The 14,819-nt window shown below is 38.7% G+C and overlaps 1 protein-coding gene across 2 annotated transcripts in view; it reads left to right on the forward strand.

The window, feature by feature from the left end:
• NAPB (NSF attachment protein beta) overlaps positions 1–14,819 on the forward strand; it is a 143,031-nt gene that overhangs the window by 66,639 nt on the left and 61,573 nt on the right. Inside the window, exons 4-7 of one of the 2 annotated variants that reach the window (XM_069234167.1) lie at positions 2,902–2,948; positions 3,084–3,161; positions 7,091–7,146; positions 10,669–10,753. In XM_069234167.1, coding sequence (XP_069090268.1) covers positions 2,902–2,948; positions 3,084–3,161; positions 7,091–7,146; positions 10,669–10,753 — 266 coding nt within the window. The remainder of the gene's footprint in view (positions 1–2,901; positions 2,949–3,083; positions 3,162–7,090; positions 7,147–10,668; positions 10,754–14,819) is intronic. The other variant, XM_069234168.1, reaches the window with a different exon arrangement.

The raw sequence follows: 14,819 nt of genomic DNA on the forward strand, positions 1-14,819 counted from the left end.
TGAATGTCCATGAAGTAATGTTTGTCAGGCAAAGTGAATGTAATTAAAACAATTAATTTATTCATTCACTGCTGCCTCTCTACTGAGACTTCACTGGTAGAAGAGTTGCCTAGCAGAGTTAAGATCACACCTCCCTATATTTTGATGCTGGACAAAGAATTCAGATTCATTAACTCAAGCTACTGAGGCATTCACTTAACATGGTGTGTTTATTGCAGGAAGCTTTTTATGCACTTTTCTAAAGAAGGATGATACCACATTGTGTCGCAAAACTAGACTTTGCAGTATTTCTGTTGTTAGTCACAAAATGAGTAGCCAAACACAAAACAGACAAGTGAATGTTGCCGTTTGCCTACATATTTATAATTAAATCTTTCTCTTCTACCCAGTTGGTTCTAACAAATAATACCTTATTTTTACAGCTAGAACTGCATGCCAACTACCATGGTCTGCAGAGTTCCAGGTGATGTAGTAACCACCTCCTGCAAGATCACCGTCTTTTCTTATGTTTGGTGATGACTGATTTCATGACTAGGCTGTAATGACAAAAATAGCCATGGGTTTTTATTTAGGGTTTGCAGTCTTCTATGAGTGGTGCAGTTGTATATGCCCCTAAAGAAACATTCTGTGCTAACTGCATAAAAGGCCCTTCTGAGACCTTTTGCAAAATGTGACCTCATGGCTTGATGTAAAATCAAAAAGTGAACTTATAAGAAAGCTTGATGCCTTGGAACACTTCTACATAAATACTGTTCAAGCTACTGCCAGTAACATGTATTGGCTACTCATGCTCCACCTGCACATCCTTTAAACAAAATGTAAACAAAATGTAAGGGTGTCTCCTCAACCATGGCTTAATTTGTAAATAAATAAGTGCCAGGACCCTCATCAGGAGGCCAGTGCAACTTGCAACACTCATAACCCTCGCCAGTGCTGCCAATGACATTTCCAACACAACTACTAACCATCATACACCACATGTGAAATTGTAGGCTGTTCCAGGCTCCCAAAGCTATAAGAATGCCTTGGGCAACATGTGTTTGTAATTTTAATGTATATTGAATTAATAAACAACTATTGTGCTGAGCTCTAAATTATATAAACAGAGGCACCATGTGGCCAAATATTATAAGAGCTGAAATTTACAATTAAGTGCAGGTGTCGAGTACTGGAAGCCACCGGCTCAAATTAAGCACTGACCTCCTCCTCCTTGAAAACAGAGGCTCTGCCAGTAGATACAAAAATGCTAAAATTGTGGGTTTGGAGGACCGAATTGCCTGTCCCAAATTAATATATTTGTGGTATTTAGCTAGACAGTTATGCAGGCAACAATTCATGCATTCTTCTCAGAGTATACCTTCCCGTAGTGATGTTTGATTTGGTCAGGAACTTCTTAGATGCGGGCTTGTATAAAACATGGCTGTTTTGCTCTTACTCTGGAACTCCTACTACAAGATCTGTATGAAAAGCATGTTTACATTTACTTGTAGGTACCATTTATGCACAATATTTATTTCAACAGCTTGGGAAGTATATTTTGGTCCTGCCTGAAGGGAGCATCATGGTCTATTGAGTTGGTAGATGAAGTGTTTAAATGTAATGCAATGACTGTGAATCTAAATCTCTTGTTTAACCCTGATAAGTATAACCAAGCTAGAAAGAGAATATCTCCAGCAGGTGACAGGTCAAATTGTAATATGGAGAGTGAGCATAAATTAAACAAGAAGCAATGCTGTTAGGACTGAAACAGTTTTATGGTATAAAGATGGCTCAGGCTCCCATTTCAAATTAGGTGAGTGTGAGGAGTTGGAGTGTGGGGCTATTAATATTCCAATGTTCAATATGTTTCTACTAGTCGTAGCATTAGTTGCATGGTTTGAAGTATATGCAGCTGATGCTCAAAGAATGTGATGCATATTTGAAGAATAGTGACAACAAGTAGTGTATTAATATCTAGACCCTTTTCTCTAATGAGATGAATTAATAATAGTCTGGATTTAGGCTTTATCTATTAAGTGCACAAGTACTGAAATGTGTTAATATGTATGTTGAAGCGGATTTAGTGGTATCAGCAGGCAGCATTTTATAACAAATTGCAGTGGGGAGAGGGCGAATAGAAACTATTGAGATCATATCTGATTTGTGTCACTAAGGTTTGCCCCTACCTAGATTTTACTTCACTTTGTTATTACTTATTCTTTTTTCTTTCAATTGGATTACTAGATGTGAAGTGCTGTACAACTATAACACTTCAACTCCTGCAGAAAGACAAACCCTTGTAAATGATTGTGCCTAACAAATGACAGTGGTCCATTTCACCTTTGTTTACCTTTTTATTTGATGACTTTTCTAGCAAGGGGCTGATATACTTGATAGTGTACTACTTTTGGTGTTTCACTAGCAAAACATTTCAGAGTGTAAATCTGAGTTCTCTGTGTAATGTGCAGATGGCAGATTCATATCCCCAGTGGGGCAAGCTCTAACGTTTGTCCAGCTGATATTGGTAAATTGAATACTAACAAGTTTGGTAATGGTTAAACTGTTATATTTAATGCAGTGTGACTACAAAAAATGGTCTCCCCAAAACTTTTTTAAGCAAGTTATTATGTAAGTGGACTGTGGTGCCTAGAAAGCCCAATAGTTTTACATGTTTTGCATGGTTTTTAATGGATACTTGATCCATGTCCTGAAAGTTTGTCAACATAATCATTTTGGATCATTTCTGATGCGTTGCTCTTTGTGAAAAGCGTAAAAAAGTCAGTCTTTGGATTGGTTTACACCGTTAATGAACGTTAGTTTGAAACTGGTAAATATACCAGTAAGAGTAAAAAAAAAAAAAAAAATGTAAAGCCATGCGAACATAAAAATGTCATTATTTTTTCTTAAATGCATACGCAACAGAGGCCATCAACTGCCTAAATACAGCAATCGATATCTATACAGATATGGTAAGAAGTTGTCACACATTCAAGTATCTGCTAATGCCAGTATAATATTAAACATTGTTTTTACGAAACATTAAACTCCAGAGAAGTATTTTCCTTTAATGCATGCTTTTGTTTTCAATATGTGGCCTTTTACAGGGAAGGTTTACTATCGCTGCCAAACATCACATAACAATTGCAGAAATTTATGAAACTGAGATGGTGGATATTGAAAAGGTAAGGTTAAAATCTCTGCCTTGTATATTTTAAACTGCTTTTAATTCAAACCTCTTATGTGATGGTCGCAGCAGTCTCATACAATTATTTATTAGCTGCTATTTCTTTATTTTTGCGCTATAATGCTGTAGCACTACTTAATGAAAATATTCATAAATTCACATCTGTGGTGCATGGAACAAGCATGCGTTAAACACTGTATATTTTGCATCCAGAGTAGATCGTATAGGAGTGTGTATTTGTGGGAGCATGGTATACTGATCCTCATTTCAGTTGCATTGGGACATACCTCGTATATTTGACTGGAGTGAAGTCAAAGGCTTACAAAAGAGCCAATAGTTTTAGGTTAAGGCTAAGAGCTTAGGGACTGATAAGGTGTCTCCATGCATCTGGATGCTGTGGTACTCACTGTCCTCTTATGTGGGTAGTAATGGCAGGAGAACTAGCCAGGGTATTAGCCATCAGTATAGCAAGAGCTACAGTAGCACTAGGACTCTGGGATTTGAGGGCCTGTTGCACATCATTTCTAGCTGTTTTTAGTAATGAACCAGGTGCAGAAGTAGCTATTTTTCTTTCATATACTTGGGCCTATCTCACCCTTTGCATGCCACTAGGAACGGCACTGCCACCAGATAGACAGTCACTTACTCCCTGAACTAGATGCCCTATCAGCATTGAAATGTGTTTCAATGTTTGGCAAATAAAGACTAAGTGACCTCCTAGAGTCCAATTTAATAATGAAACAAGTGTTACGTTTATCATTGAGTGTCTTCTTTAACAGATCATTGAATATTATGCATTGCAGTCAGTACAATCAGTGCCCACTGGAGTTGAACTGATACTTCTTGAGGTTCGAAGCAGATGTGTGTGACTTGTAATTCATGGCAACTCTGGATAAGGTGCCCATGGTACCCTTGTTTGCAGTGCTAGGATTTAATAGATCTCAAACACAGTGGAAAAAAAAGTGTTGTGGGAAGAAAAAAGTGTCTTGAAATTAGTTAATAAATAGTCCAGTGGATACACGCACGCACCAAACATTCAATTTAAAACATCACACACATATATACACACACACACACACATTTACCTTCAGCCTCCAGGTCCCAGGAGAGTTGGGATTGCTGCCTTCCCTCATTGGCTGGAGGGAAGGCAGCAGTCCCAGCCTCGTCATAGAGTGGGATGGGGTCAGTGAGACTGCTGACCCCACCCCACTCTGTGACGAAGTGTCACTGATTGACACTCGCCCTGGGCACTTCAGGGCTTAAACCTAAAGCGCCCAGGGAGAGTGTCAATTGGTGACGCTTTCCTAGTCACCCAGGGGAGGGCCTTGAGACACATTTGCTGAGCTGAGGAGGTCACGCCCATAGGAGCTGTTACCTCCTCAGCCCAGCAAAGTTTAGCTCAGACAGCCAGGAGTGTGCTCAAATCGCGCATGTCTGCTCCTGGCTGCCTGAGCGGAACATGGAGAGTGTCTGTCAGGCTGACCTTTGTTCAGCCTGACAGACACTCTTTATGAGGGGCAAAAGGTGGGAGGGCGTGGCCCCTCCGCCCTAAAGGACGGGCCGCCACTGAAATAGTCTTATGTTGAAACAGTTCATTCGGAACTGAAAAGATAATTAAAAAAATAGCTTGTCTTGTTAGTATTCATGCCAATTTAGAATGTAAAAAATAGACCTTTGATAAAGCTACTGGACGATTGCAAGAAAAGGTTTTTGAGCACAAAACATATCTAGGCAAGGCTCAGTATTTAAGACACATACCTGTCCCCCAGATACAGAATACTATTTTAACATTGAATTTCAGTTGAATATTGGCCATTAGCACAATTGTAGTTGTGTTGGTAGTTGTGGTTGTGTTGTGTCGTGTGTGGGTTCAGTGTCAATGGAGTTTGTGTGTCATGGATGTATGTCAACGTGTGTTTTCAGCATGTGCGGGTTGTGTTGTGTTGGGATTGTAATGGATGATGGTGTTTTTTGTGGTGTGTTGTGTACTGTGTAGTGCGAGTGGGACACATTTGTCTAAGGGATGGTGTATGTGTGTCATTTACCCCTATTCCATAGCCATTGTACAAAGTCCGTTGAGTCCCGCTGCCGTTTCCTCTCTGTCAGCAATCCATCACCAGTCCACTGCTTTCAGAACTGTAACATCTAAGTACGGTGGGCAGAACATTGTTGCCTTGACAGTCTTTTCAGGTCTGCCGCTGACACGGCTTGGCGGTAACACCGTCAAGATGTAAATCAGACCCTTTGTGTGTAAAACACAGCACCGAAAAAGCAGTCATCACAGCCACCAACGGCATTCTAAACATCCTGGATTGAGGAGAAACAGTGGCCCTCACCCTGCTCCACCTCTCCATGGCCTTCAAGATTGCCTCCCACAACACACTCTGCAGCTGTCTCCCACAACACCCTCATAAGAAAACTCCAAGAGATTTGCATACAAGGCTCCACTCTCAAATGCATCTGTTCCTTCCTCACGGGAAGAACCCAAAGGCTCTAGCTGATACCCATCACACCAGAGACCAAGAAACTAAAATGCGGTGTCCCACAGAGATTTTTCTTTAGCCCCACCCTCTTCAACTTAAACATGACACCACTCTCCATAATCATCCGATCACAAGACATCACTGTCGTCTCCTAACATTGATGACACCAAACTCATTTCTCCCTGAATGACCAAACACCAGCAGACCATGGTAGCAGACTGGATCCGAACCACCTGCCTGAAGCTGAACTCTGGCAAGACGGCAGTACTGATCTTCAACAACAAGGCCTCTCCAGTGATTCCACCTGGTGGCCTCAGTGCTAGGACCAACACCCACAACTGGGATCATGCAAGAAATCTAGGGATCATCCTAGATGACAAGCTCAACATGACGGCTCAAGTCAATACAATGTGCATCCCCTGATTCCACATTGTATGCAAGCTGCAAAAGATCTTCAAATGTTTGCCTCAGAACAACAGACGGACCATCACACAAGCACTTCTAACCAGCAGGCTAGACTATGGCACCACACTCTCTATGCCGGAGTCTCCAAACAAATTCGTACACAGACTCTAGACCATCCAGAATGTAGCTGCAAATCTCATGTTCGACCTCCCAATGCCGCACCCACATCATGCTGTACCAACATCACACTCCACCTCCGAAAGCTTCATTGGCTCCCCTCTCACAGGTGGAGCCAATTCAAACTCCTCTTGCATACATACAAAACCCTACACAACACAGGACCAGAACACTTAAACGGCTACATGCACTTTCTCCAACCCACCAGACACCTACACTCTCTCTCACTCGGGCACACTTCCCGCATCTGCAAAACCAAAACTAGAGGTCACTTATTCTTCTACATTGCACCCAAGACATGGAACAGCCTCCGTCAACGTATCAGAGTTTCCAACTCACTTCTTGAGTTCCACAAGAAGCTGAAGTCCTGGCTCTTCATATAAGCATATTGGGACCACACACTAATGGTTTACATGTAATTACGCAGTTCACATTTTTTGGTGGAGGCTGTCATTATTTAGCATATTAAATTCATTTTCAGAAGGATCAAATTATTGTTCTCTAAGCTTATTTTTCAGCCAGATTGTTTACATAACTAAGTGGCAAGTAGGCAGTTCATGCATTAAACCTTGAAGTATATGTTTATTACCGTTTGAATCTTTTCATAGCCACTGCTTCATCGACAGCCCCGGTTTTTGTAAAATACAACAAACTTCATTTGGTTTTGCACAAACCAACTGTGGCAGATGGTCACATACCATGCAAGAAGTATATTCAGAATTATGTACCAAGTAAAAATGAAATACTGTTATCACCCTATTATTATCACTGATTGGTCACATGAGTAATGGGTGATCTAAATAAACTAAGACTTGATTCAAATTAAATGACAACGTATTTATGGTTTGCCCTTTCTCTTTAGGCTATTGCACATTATGAACAGTCAGCAGATTACTACAAAGGAGAAGAATCTAATAGGTAAGTGGGCATTATTCAAAGATATTAGCCCCGTGCACCAGATGTCTTTATCAAATTGGGCATCAAGTTTTCATTAAAATATTTGAATGCATCTAATCACATTCTTACTATGTCATGCTCATCATGTACAGAAGAGGTTCTGTGCAAAACAACTGCTTTCCTTATTCAAAGATTGTCTGTATTTAAATAGTTGCCTGCCATAATCGATAAACTTAATACATTTAGAAAAATCCCAGTCATGTTTTCTTGAAATCTTTTTTTATTTGTATTCATTATATCACAGTGATCTAGAAGTACTTGTATTAGATTGGGTTTTATTAACTTTATTGATTTAATGAGAATAAGAATGGTTCCATGTGTACAGTTGTACATATTTTTTCTACTCTTTGCTGGTTTTTGAAGTACAGGGGCAGTAACTTTTCAATTCTACATTTCATATGTCAGTATGCACATGTCCAGCTACTCAAAATCAATACGAAAGATATGTATTAGATCTTTATAAAAATCAGTGCAGTGGCAAACACAAAAAGCCTGGCTTGGCAGACATTAACAAACCTTTTCATTGTTTATTTACTTTTATTTGATGGCTTAGCATACAATGGATTACAGTTTCCAGTCTGCAAATAAATCCATCTATTTGTTCATTTGTTCAATACTAAAATTTATTTTCAGTGTTAAAACATACAGCTTCTAGGTGAATAATTCACTGTGTGTTTTTTCACAAGCGCTTGTATTTCTTCATAATGTTCAGTCATTTATGATGTAGGGAAATATGTGACATTCATTTATTTTACATTGTTAGTTATTGGTGTTCTCAAGCAGTATTTATTTCTTTACATTACTATACTAGTCTATTTATGGTAATGAAATATATCAGGTTAAATATATTTATCCACTTACCATAGAAGCCTTTATAATGGCCAAGCTGGAGTTAACAATGTTTGTAATAGGCCTTCATCCCTACACTGAATCATAGCTGCTCCTTCATAAAGGTTTTTTTCTTCTGACATCAAAGGAATCCGTCAATAAAATTTCAACTTCTAATGGTTTAGGAGTATATCACCCAACATGTCTTTCACTCTTGTGCGTGATACTCTTGAGGCTTTCTCAAGGCTGAAAAATTATGGTTGTGACATAGGCTTAATGTAAAGAATTCTTAAATATAATGGTTCAAAAGTAAAAATGCAAGAGTCTCTACACACGTTCAGGTGGTACAGAAATGAGTGGCACTGCTAGCAAAAGTCAAATAAATAAACAAGTGGTAAAAGAGAAAGATTGTGAGAATTAAGTACTATGTTACAGAACTTGTAGAGTTACAATTATAATTAGTAAACGGTGCTGCTGTCCAACTAAAGCTCCAAATTACATGTGGGTTTAAGAGTTTAGTAATTCGTATTTTACTTGCTATTATTTTAATGTCATTCTGATTCTGGAAGAACAACTCCTATTTTTATTAATTAATTTAAAGGATTTCCTTATCCATCATAGAAATCATCTCCTTTATGGTGTTCTCCCTCTTTCCATCTCAGTTTACTTGGGCTCTTAAGAGATAGTCTTCAGTTTTCAAGTGTTATTTCTGGGGTTTGAGATAACAGATTATAGGTCTAGCTGCTTTGGTGTATGTGCCGTGCTCACTCTCTTTGTCAAAGTGTTGCTGTGTAATGAAGGCCTCTGTTTTTGTGTGGGAACTTCTGTCAGTAAAAGGCTCACCAGACAGCAATGAATTGTATGAATGTTATCCTCTTTCTGTCCTTATCTGGCTTGGTCTCTGCACCATTAAATCTGTATCGTGACCTCAATATATCTCCTGCAGCAAACTGCATGATGCCCGATATATCAAAGTACTAAAAACGTCTGGCTCAAATATGGTGCTATTACTTCTAACTTCCATTTAGACCTTTGGTTGTCACTTTACCTCCATTTTTATCAGCTTTGGTTATCATAACTTCAACTTTAAAATGGCCTGTAAGCTCACTATTTCTTTTGCTAGCTGGGTCACAGATATTGTGTATTTTGAGTAAGAGTGTTCAGGCCCATAACATTTATAAAAAATAATTTGTGCCCTGGTATCCATCTTTATTCCCTTGAATCACAAATAGCTATTAGTGTATTGAGAGTATTAACTGGACTCAAGATTATACAATTCCTTATTCTTCCTGTTTCCTCCCATCTGTCATCATGTTTCCACCACTTGCCCCTTTCACTGAAAACCTTTTCCCCTAAGTAACCTGCAAACTCCAGAGTCAAATAATTAGGGCTCATGAGGTCTGACTGTCAAGGCCAGACCAGGGAGGATTAGTCAAATAGTTTACCCTTTCTCATTCTATTCCTCCCTCACTTCCACTAGCCCTGACCATTAATCTAGAATAACAGTATCCACATTGTGGACAATGAGTGCTGCAATTGTTGTGATTTTCCTAAACAATTTTGACAACTATATCTTAATCCTTATGCTCTAAACAGAGTGAGGAATTTATTTGGACGAGGGTCAACATTTCCTTGCCGCCAGCACCTCCAGTAACCATCCTGTGCAGTCTTCATGTTCTGCCTTACCTCATCCTCTGACGTTTTGTTTCCAAAGCACCCACCTAAAACATTCTTTTGCTTTTCCGTTTTGTATTCTTTCAGTATAATTGCTTTATATTGTCCCATGTGAATAGAAAACAAATGGAAAAACCCCATCTGGACTAGGTCTTTGCTTTATGAAGGAATTATGGAACTTCTAACATGCCTCTCCCTCTCCATTTGCCTGCTGAAAGATCCTGGTACAGTTGTAAGTGTCATCCCCTTGGTAAGGCTTTCGCATCCCCCCATGATGGTGAAGAAATTTACCTTTGCTCCTCAAGCTAAGACATTTCATGGTATGGAACACCTAGACATGTTTCATTTGTTTAATGGAGAATATTTCTCTTGTGGCCCCATATGATTACTGACTCGTATGTTTCTTCGATTCTAGTGAAAACAATATTTGAACACTGAGTAAACCATCTTAAAAAATCCCCTTCCTCTGTAACTTACCTCTCTGTATGTCCCTAACACAAGATAAGAACAATTTTTCCACCAGCGAGCTGTCTCATTTTGTGCCTCTACATGTCATGAAGTGTGCAGGCTTGTGTTTCTGATTGCTGTTCCAGTCACCAGTGACGTTGTTTTAAGGATTTCTTTACAAACCTAAGATATTTATTTTTACAGATAAAAGTATTAATGCTTAAAATGTTATGCAGCAGTGTCAATTTCTTTTGTGGAGCAGCCTACTGCTTTAAGTCTGTGTTCATACAATCAAAAGCACTTTTATGCAGTACATCCCATGATTCAGTAGTCTACATTTCCGGACAGTGCTACAATGCTTTATGGTATTCATTGTAAACCAACTCCATTAGTTCATTTTTTTTAAATATCTCGTATGACGAAAGGTAAAACAAAATAAAACATAATTAACATTGCATAGTTTAAAGATTCCCATAAAGGCTTTTCTGTATGGTCTTAATTTGATTGAAAAAACAACTTAATTATTCTTTCCAGTTCAGCTAACAAGTGTCTTCTGAAGGTGGCTACTTATGCAGCACAGCTGGAGCAATATCAAAAAGCCATTGAAATATATGAGCAGGTCAGTATATTTTATTTTCATAGCCCACATGCATAAACTGAAAGTTGTGTTGCTTGTTAAAGATAACCAATAATTGCATTCACAAACTTAGCGTGCCAGTTCACAGCACTGTGCATTAGGAGTTTAAGATGGATTAGTGCTTTTGTTCCAAGGTCAATTAAGAAGGCAAACCTAGCAGGAATTGAATCCCTTAGACAGTAATTTGAATGCAGAAGTCTGAGAAGTATTCTTAAGACTACAATGCACAGGCAACGCCTTTGGAACAGTGCAATAATATGTTACATGTTATTAATTTATGTGGTAGGACTGCAGTGCAGACTAATACACTGCCTTAATTTGCTTTTAACACTATTCCTGTCTTACTAACAAAGGTGTGAACCAGTTGGCACAAAATAACTTCTGTGACCATCCCTCCCTTTAATTCTAAGGGCTTCGAAAGTAAAGTTTTCCTAATAAAAAAGAAAGGATGGTGTCAGGCTGGCACTGAACTACAGGGGATTCATCAGCTTTTAAGTAATCTGCTGTCAGATGATTTGCTTACTGGGTATTTGCCATTAATGCTTTGTAACTTCTCAGCTGGATTACAGTATCTATCTATATCTGCCAACAAATAATACAATGAGATCAGGGCACTCAAAGTGCACATCTGCAGCTTATTAAATCTACTTAACTTTCATCATCTTTTGCCAGCATTTTGGGACATCCACAGGGTAGAGGTCCACGAGATAGATGAATTCAAATAATTTTCTACATTGTAGAAATTGTTTATGAATCTTCTTATGTTCTTTTGTGCATAGAAACACATGCCTGCAATAGGCTTTAGCTCAGGGGCAAAATGGTGTTGTGACATTTTGTGAATGTCAGGTAAGGTTAAATGGGATGGATAGTGTAGGCCACACACAAATATTTCATTAAAGGTTCATTCAATTTAAAACCCTTTGAAGTTCAGGTAAAATCTAAATTCTTAACTTTTCTCCCCAGTAATTTCTAACCATTTAGCCTTGTATCATTTTAACTGTAATTTTATTAGTACATTATCTAGTGGCTTATTAGTGATTTCGTTTTTACTATTAAATTGCTTGGCAAGTGACAAGGTCCAGTGATGCATTCATGATTAGAAAAATTGTTGTCTTTTTGATATATATAGATACTTTAAAGGAATGAGCACCAACTTAAGTACTTACTGATCATAGCTAAGTGGCGTGGTCACAAATTGAAATTCCAGCCACTTGATGGATTAGAGTGTTCATGACACTCTGGTTTCTTGACTGACTGCTCCTAAGAGCAGTTATTTCATCCTTTATGAAGATTCCATGGACAGTATCCTAGGCCAGGATACATTTGGCAAGGATAAATATGGACATATCTCTGGACACAACATAGTCACACTTGCCATCCTTTCTTGATTTATCCCCAGATGCTCACTTCCATCTACAATAACCCCATATTTTTAGGTTCAAATCTGGGAAGACACTTTGACTTACAACAGAGGATCTAGTGTTGAATAATGAGTTATTGATCAGTCTGATCTGCCCACTGTAGTTGGTGTCTGGAACATCTTAATCTCACATTGATAGAGGTTGTACATATTTTTAATTTTCTTTCAGGATTACCAAAGCTAAACAAGGCTTTCAGAGTAGTCAATATGATCAGGATATCAATTTGCTAATGCACATGCATGTACTAGGGATCACAATTTGAAGAGCATCTGTTGGGCCCCACAAATAGCATTACAGAGATAATTATCTTCAATGAATGGCTTACCACACTGAATATGTTGCTCAATAATTGGGGAAAAACAAAAATGATGATCTTTGGGATTACAAATTTGAAGCAAAAGTGGGAGCAAAGTTCAGCTAGAAGTGGTATGAAAACATCCCAATTTGGGTATGTTTTGCTCCAGTTTGTCTAATTATGCGCATTACCATCCTGACGTTAACAGCTCTGTTCACCAGACAAGGATTGCTTTGATCATTTTCATCTGACGTGGAGAAGAAATTTGAAGCTTTGGCCCACACTTTCAGTCCCTTATAGGCTGGAGTGCCTGCATTTCAGGCACTGGGGGCTCTAATCAAAGTGGAGAATAAGCTTTTGAAAGTTTCTATGTCTGTGCATGTAACTATCTCCATCAAATTCTTATGCATAGAGATAGGAATGGTGGGACTTGCTTTTAGCGATGTACCAAGATGGACCGGTTGTGGCATAGTTGAACGAGGTCTATACAATGGACTCTGTTTTAAAGGGGCCAGGCAAAGAAAAGATTTGGATCTAATAGTGCATTAAATGTGCCCATGACCTGAAAGGTTTGAATCAGAGCCTATACAGTGTTCAGAAATTAAGTTACTATTGTCAATATGTAAAGCATCTATCCCAAAAACTAATATCGACATAGAAGACTGATGTATCTTTATTTTTGTTTTTAAAATCTCTATTTTAGAAAACTAGTACCGTCTCAAAGTTTGTGAATAGAGCACAGGTATTGAATATAATTTCTAACTCATTTACAAGATATTGAGATTAGCCACCTCGGTATTACAAATTTACAATGCCATTTTGCATATTTCGGAGTACATATGCAGTCTGTTACAGTAGCTCACTGACCGCAAGAGGTGCAGTGGAAATCATTTGCAAGGACTCTTATCATCAAAGATAATTGGTGCCAACACCCTAGACATTTGACTAAGATACCAAGACTTCAAGAATGGCTCTCAGAAGAAAGTCCAACACAGAATTCAAGCTTTAGTCTTCACCCACCACCCAGCATATCCATATTGGAAGAACGCTTTGTCCACTTCTTCATGGAAAAACCTCTTTCTCTGGTGTGCTATTCACAACCTGATTAGGAGGCCCACAGTTGCTTGTATTCCCCTAAACACACATTCTTTATTTATCTTCCAGCAAGGCTTTCTTTCTGGCAAGATTCTTTGCATAAATTGGGAAATAAAAAGTGTTGATGACCCTCCAGAAGCACTCATTTAGTGCATCACAATGCTTACAGCATCTGATCATGTCAGTTTGTAGATCTCACAACTGCCATTAGCATTTCTCCAACTGAAACCTCTCAGTGGCTTCTGACCAAACACATATGATACTTTATCCTTAACAATGTCTGTTTGGCATTGCAAACATTTTGTACACAGCATTTTACCCATCTCAGTAGCTGTGCACTGCGTAAGAACAGAGATGAGGATCCACAGCAGCAGATGTTTGCAAATTGTCCAATACATACATTTGTGAGTCAAGCTTCAAGATACAAACTTTATGACAAAAATTCTGAATGCATTGAATCTATTTAGTAATATTTTCTCTTCCTTAGTCTGTAGTGTATGGATTCTGGCAATCATATCAAACAACCATCCTTCTACTGTTTTCACAGGTGCCTCAGTGTTGATTTTTTTCTCTACTAAATTGCCATGCATTCAAATTATGGAGCACAGTATCAAATGTTTACACTTGGGTAATTTTTGTCATGAGAATCGTCTGCATGTTCCTTTGTGTATTGGAACTTGCGGCTGTAGATTTATTCCTTGTTTTATTTATTTTTAACCATCCTTAAGCGAGGTAAAACAAAGTTACACATACTCAGGGTCAAAAACTGTAAGCGTATCATCCAAAGAGAGATGCCAACTTAAGGTGTGATTATGTAATCTTTTCATCCATCCATGTAAAAACCTCAGAGACTGCCATATCTGCAGTTTGACAGGTGAAACAAGGGTGGAGGACTAGACTTGATGGCCATAAGAAAGTAAGGTAGGGGCCGCACAGTCTCATTGCTCATATCTCTGCTGGCACACTTAACTTCCCAGCACACTCCACTTTGGTATCCTGGAGGCTGCTGGAAGTCCATGTGTGATTCCAGTTAGACTTTTGCAACTCAGTAATTCAGTCACTTTTGTCCCCACTCGATCTTCAAATCCGACTCCAAAAATGTATATGTGCACCAATGTCCATCAACAAGGACTGCAGTGCCCTAGATTTGTCAGTCACCTCCAACTCTGTTATGTTGCATGAGTAGATATGCACTTTCCATTGTTGAAACAGGGAAAATGCAGGAGGAAAGCATGGT

Source organism: Pleurodeles waltl, chromosome 5 (genome assembly GCF_031143425.1).
Source record: "Pleurodeles waltl isolate 20211129_DDA chromosome 5, aPleWal1.hap1.20221129, whole genome shotgun sequence".
Taxonomy (NCBI): domain Eukaryota; kingdom Metazoa; phylum Chordata; class Amphibia; order Caudata; family Salamandridae; genus Pleurodeles; species Pleurodeles waltl.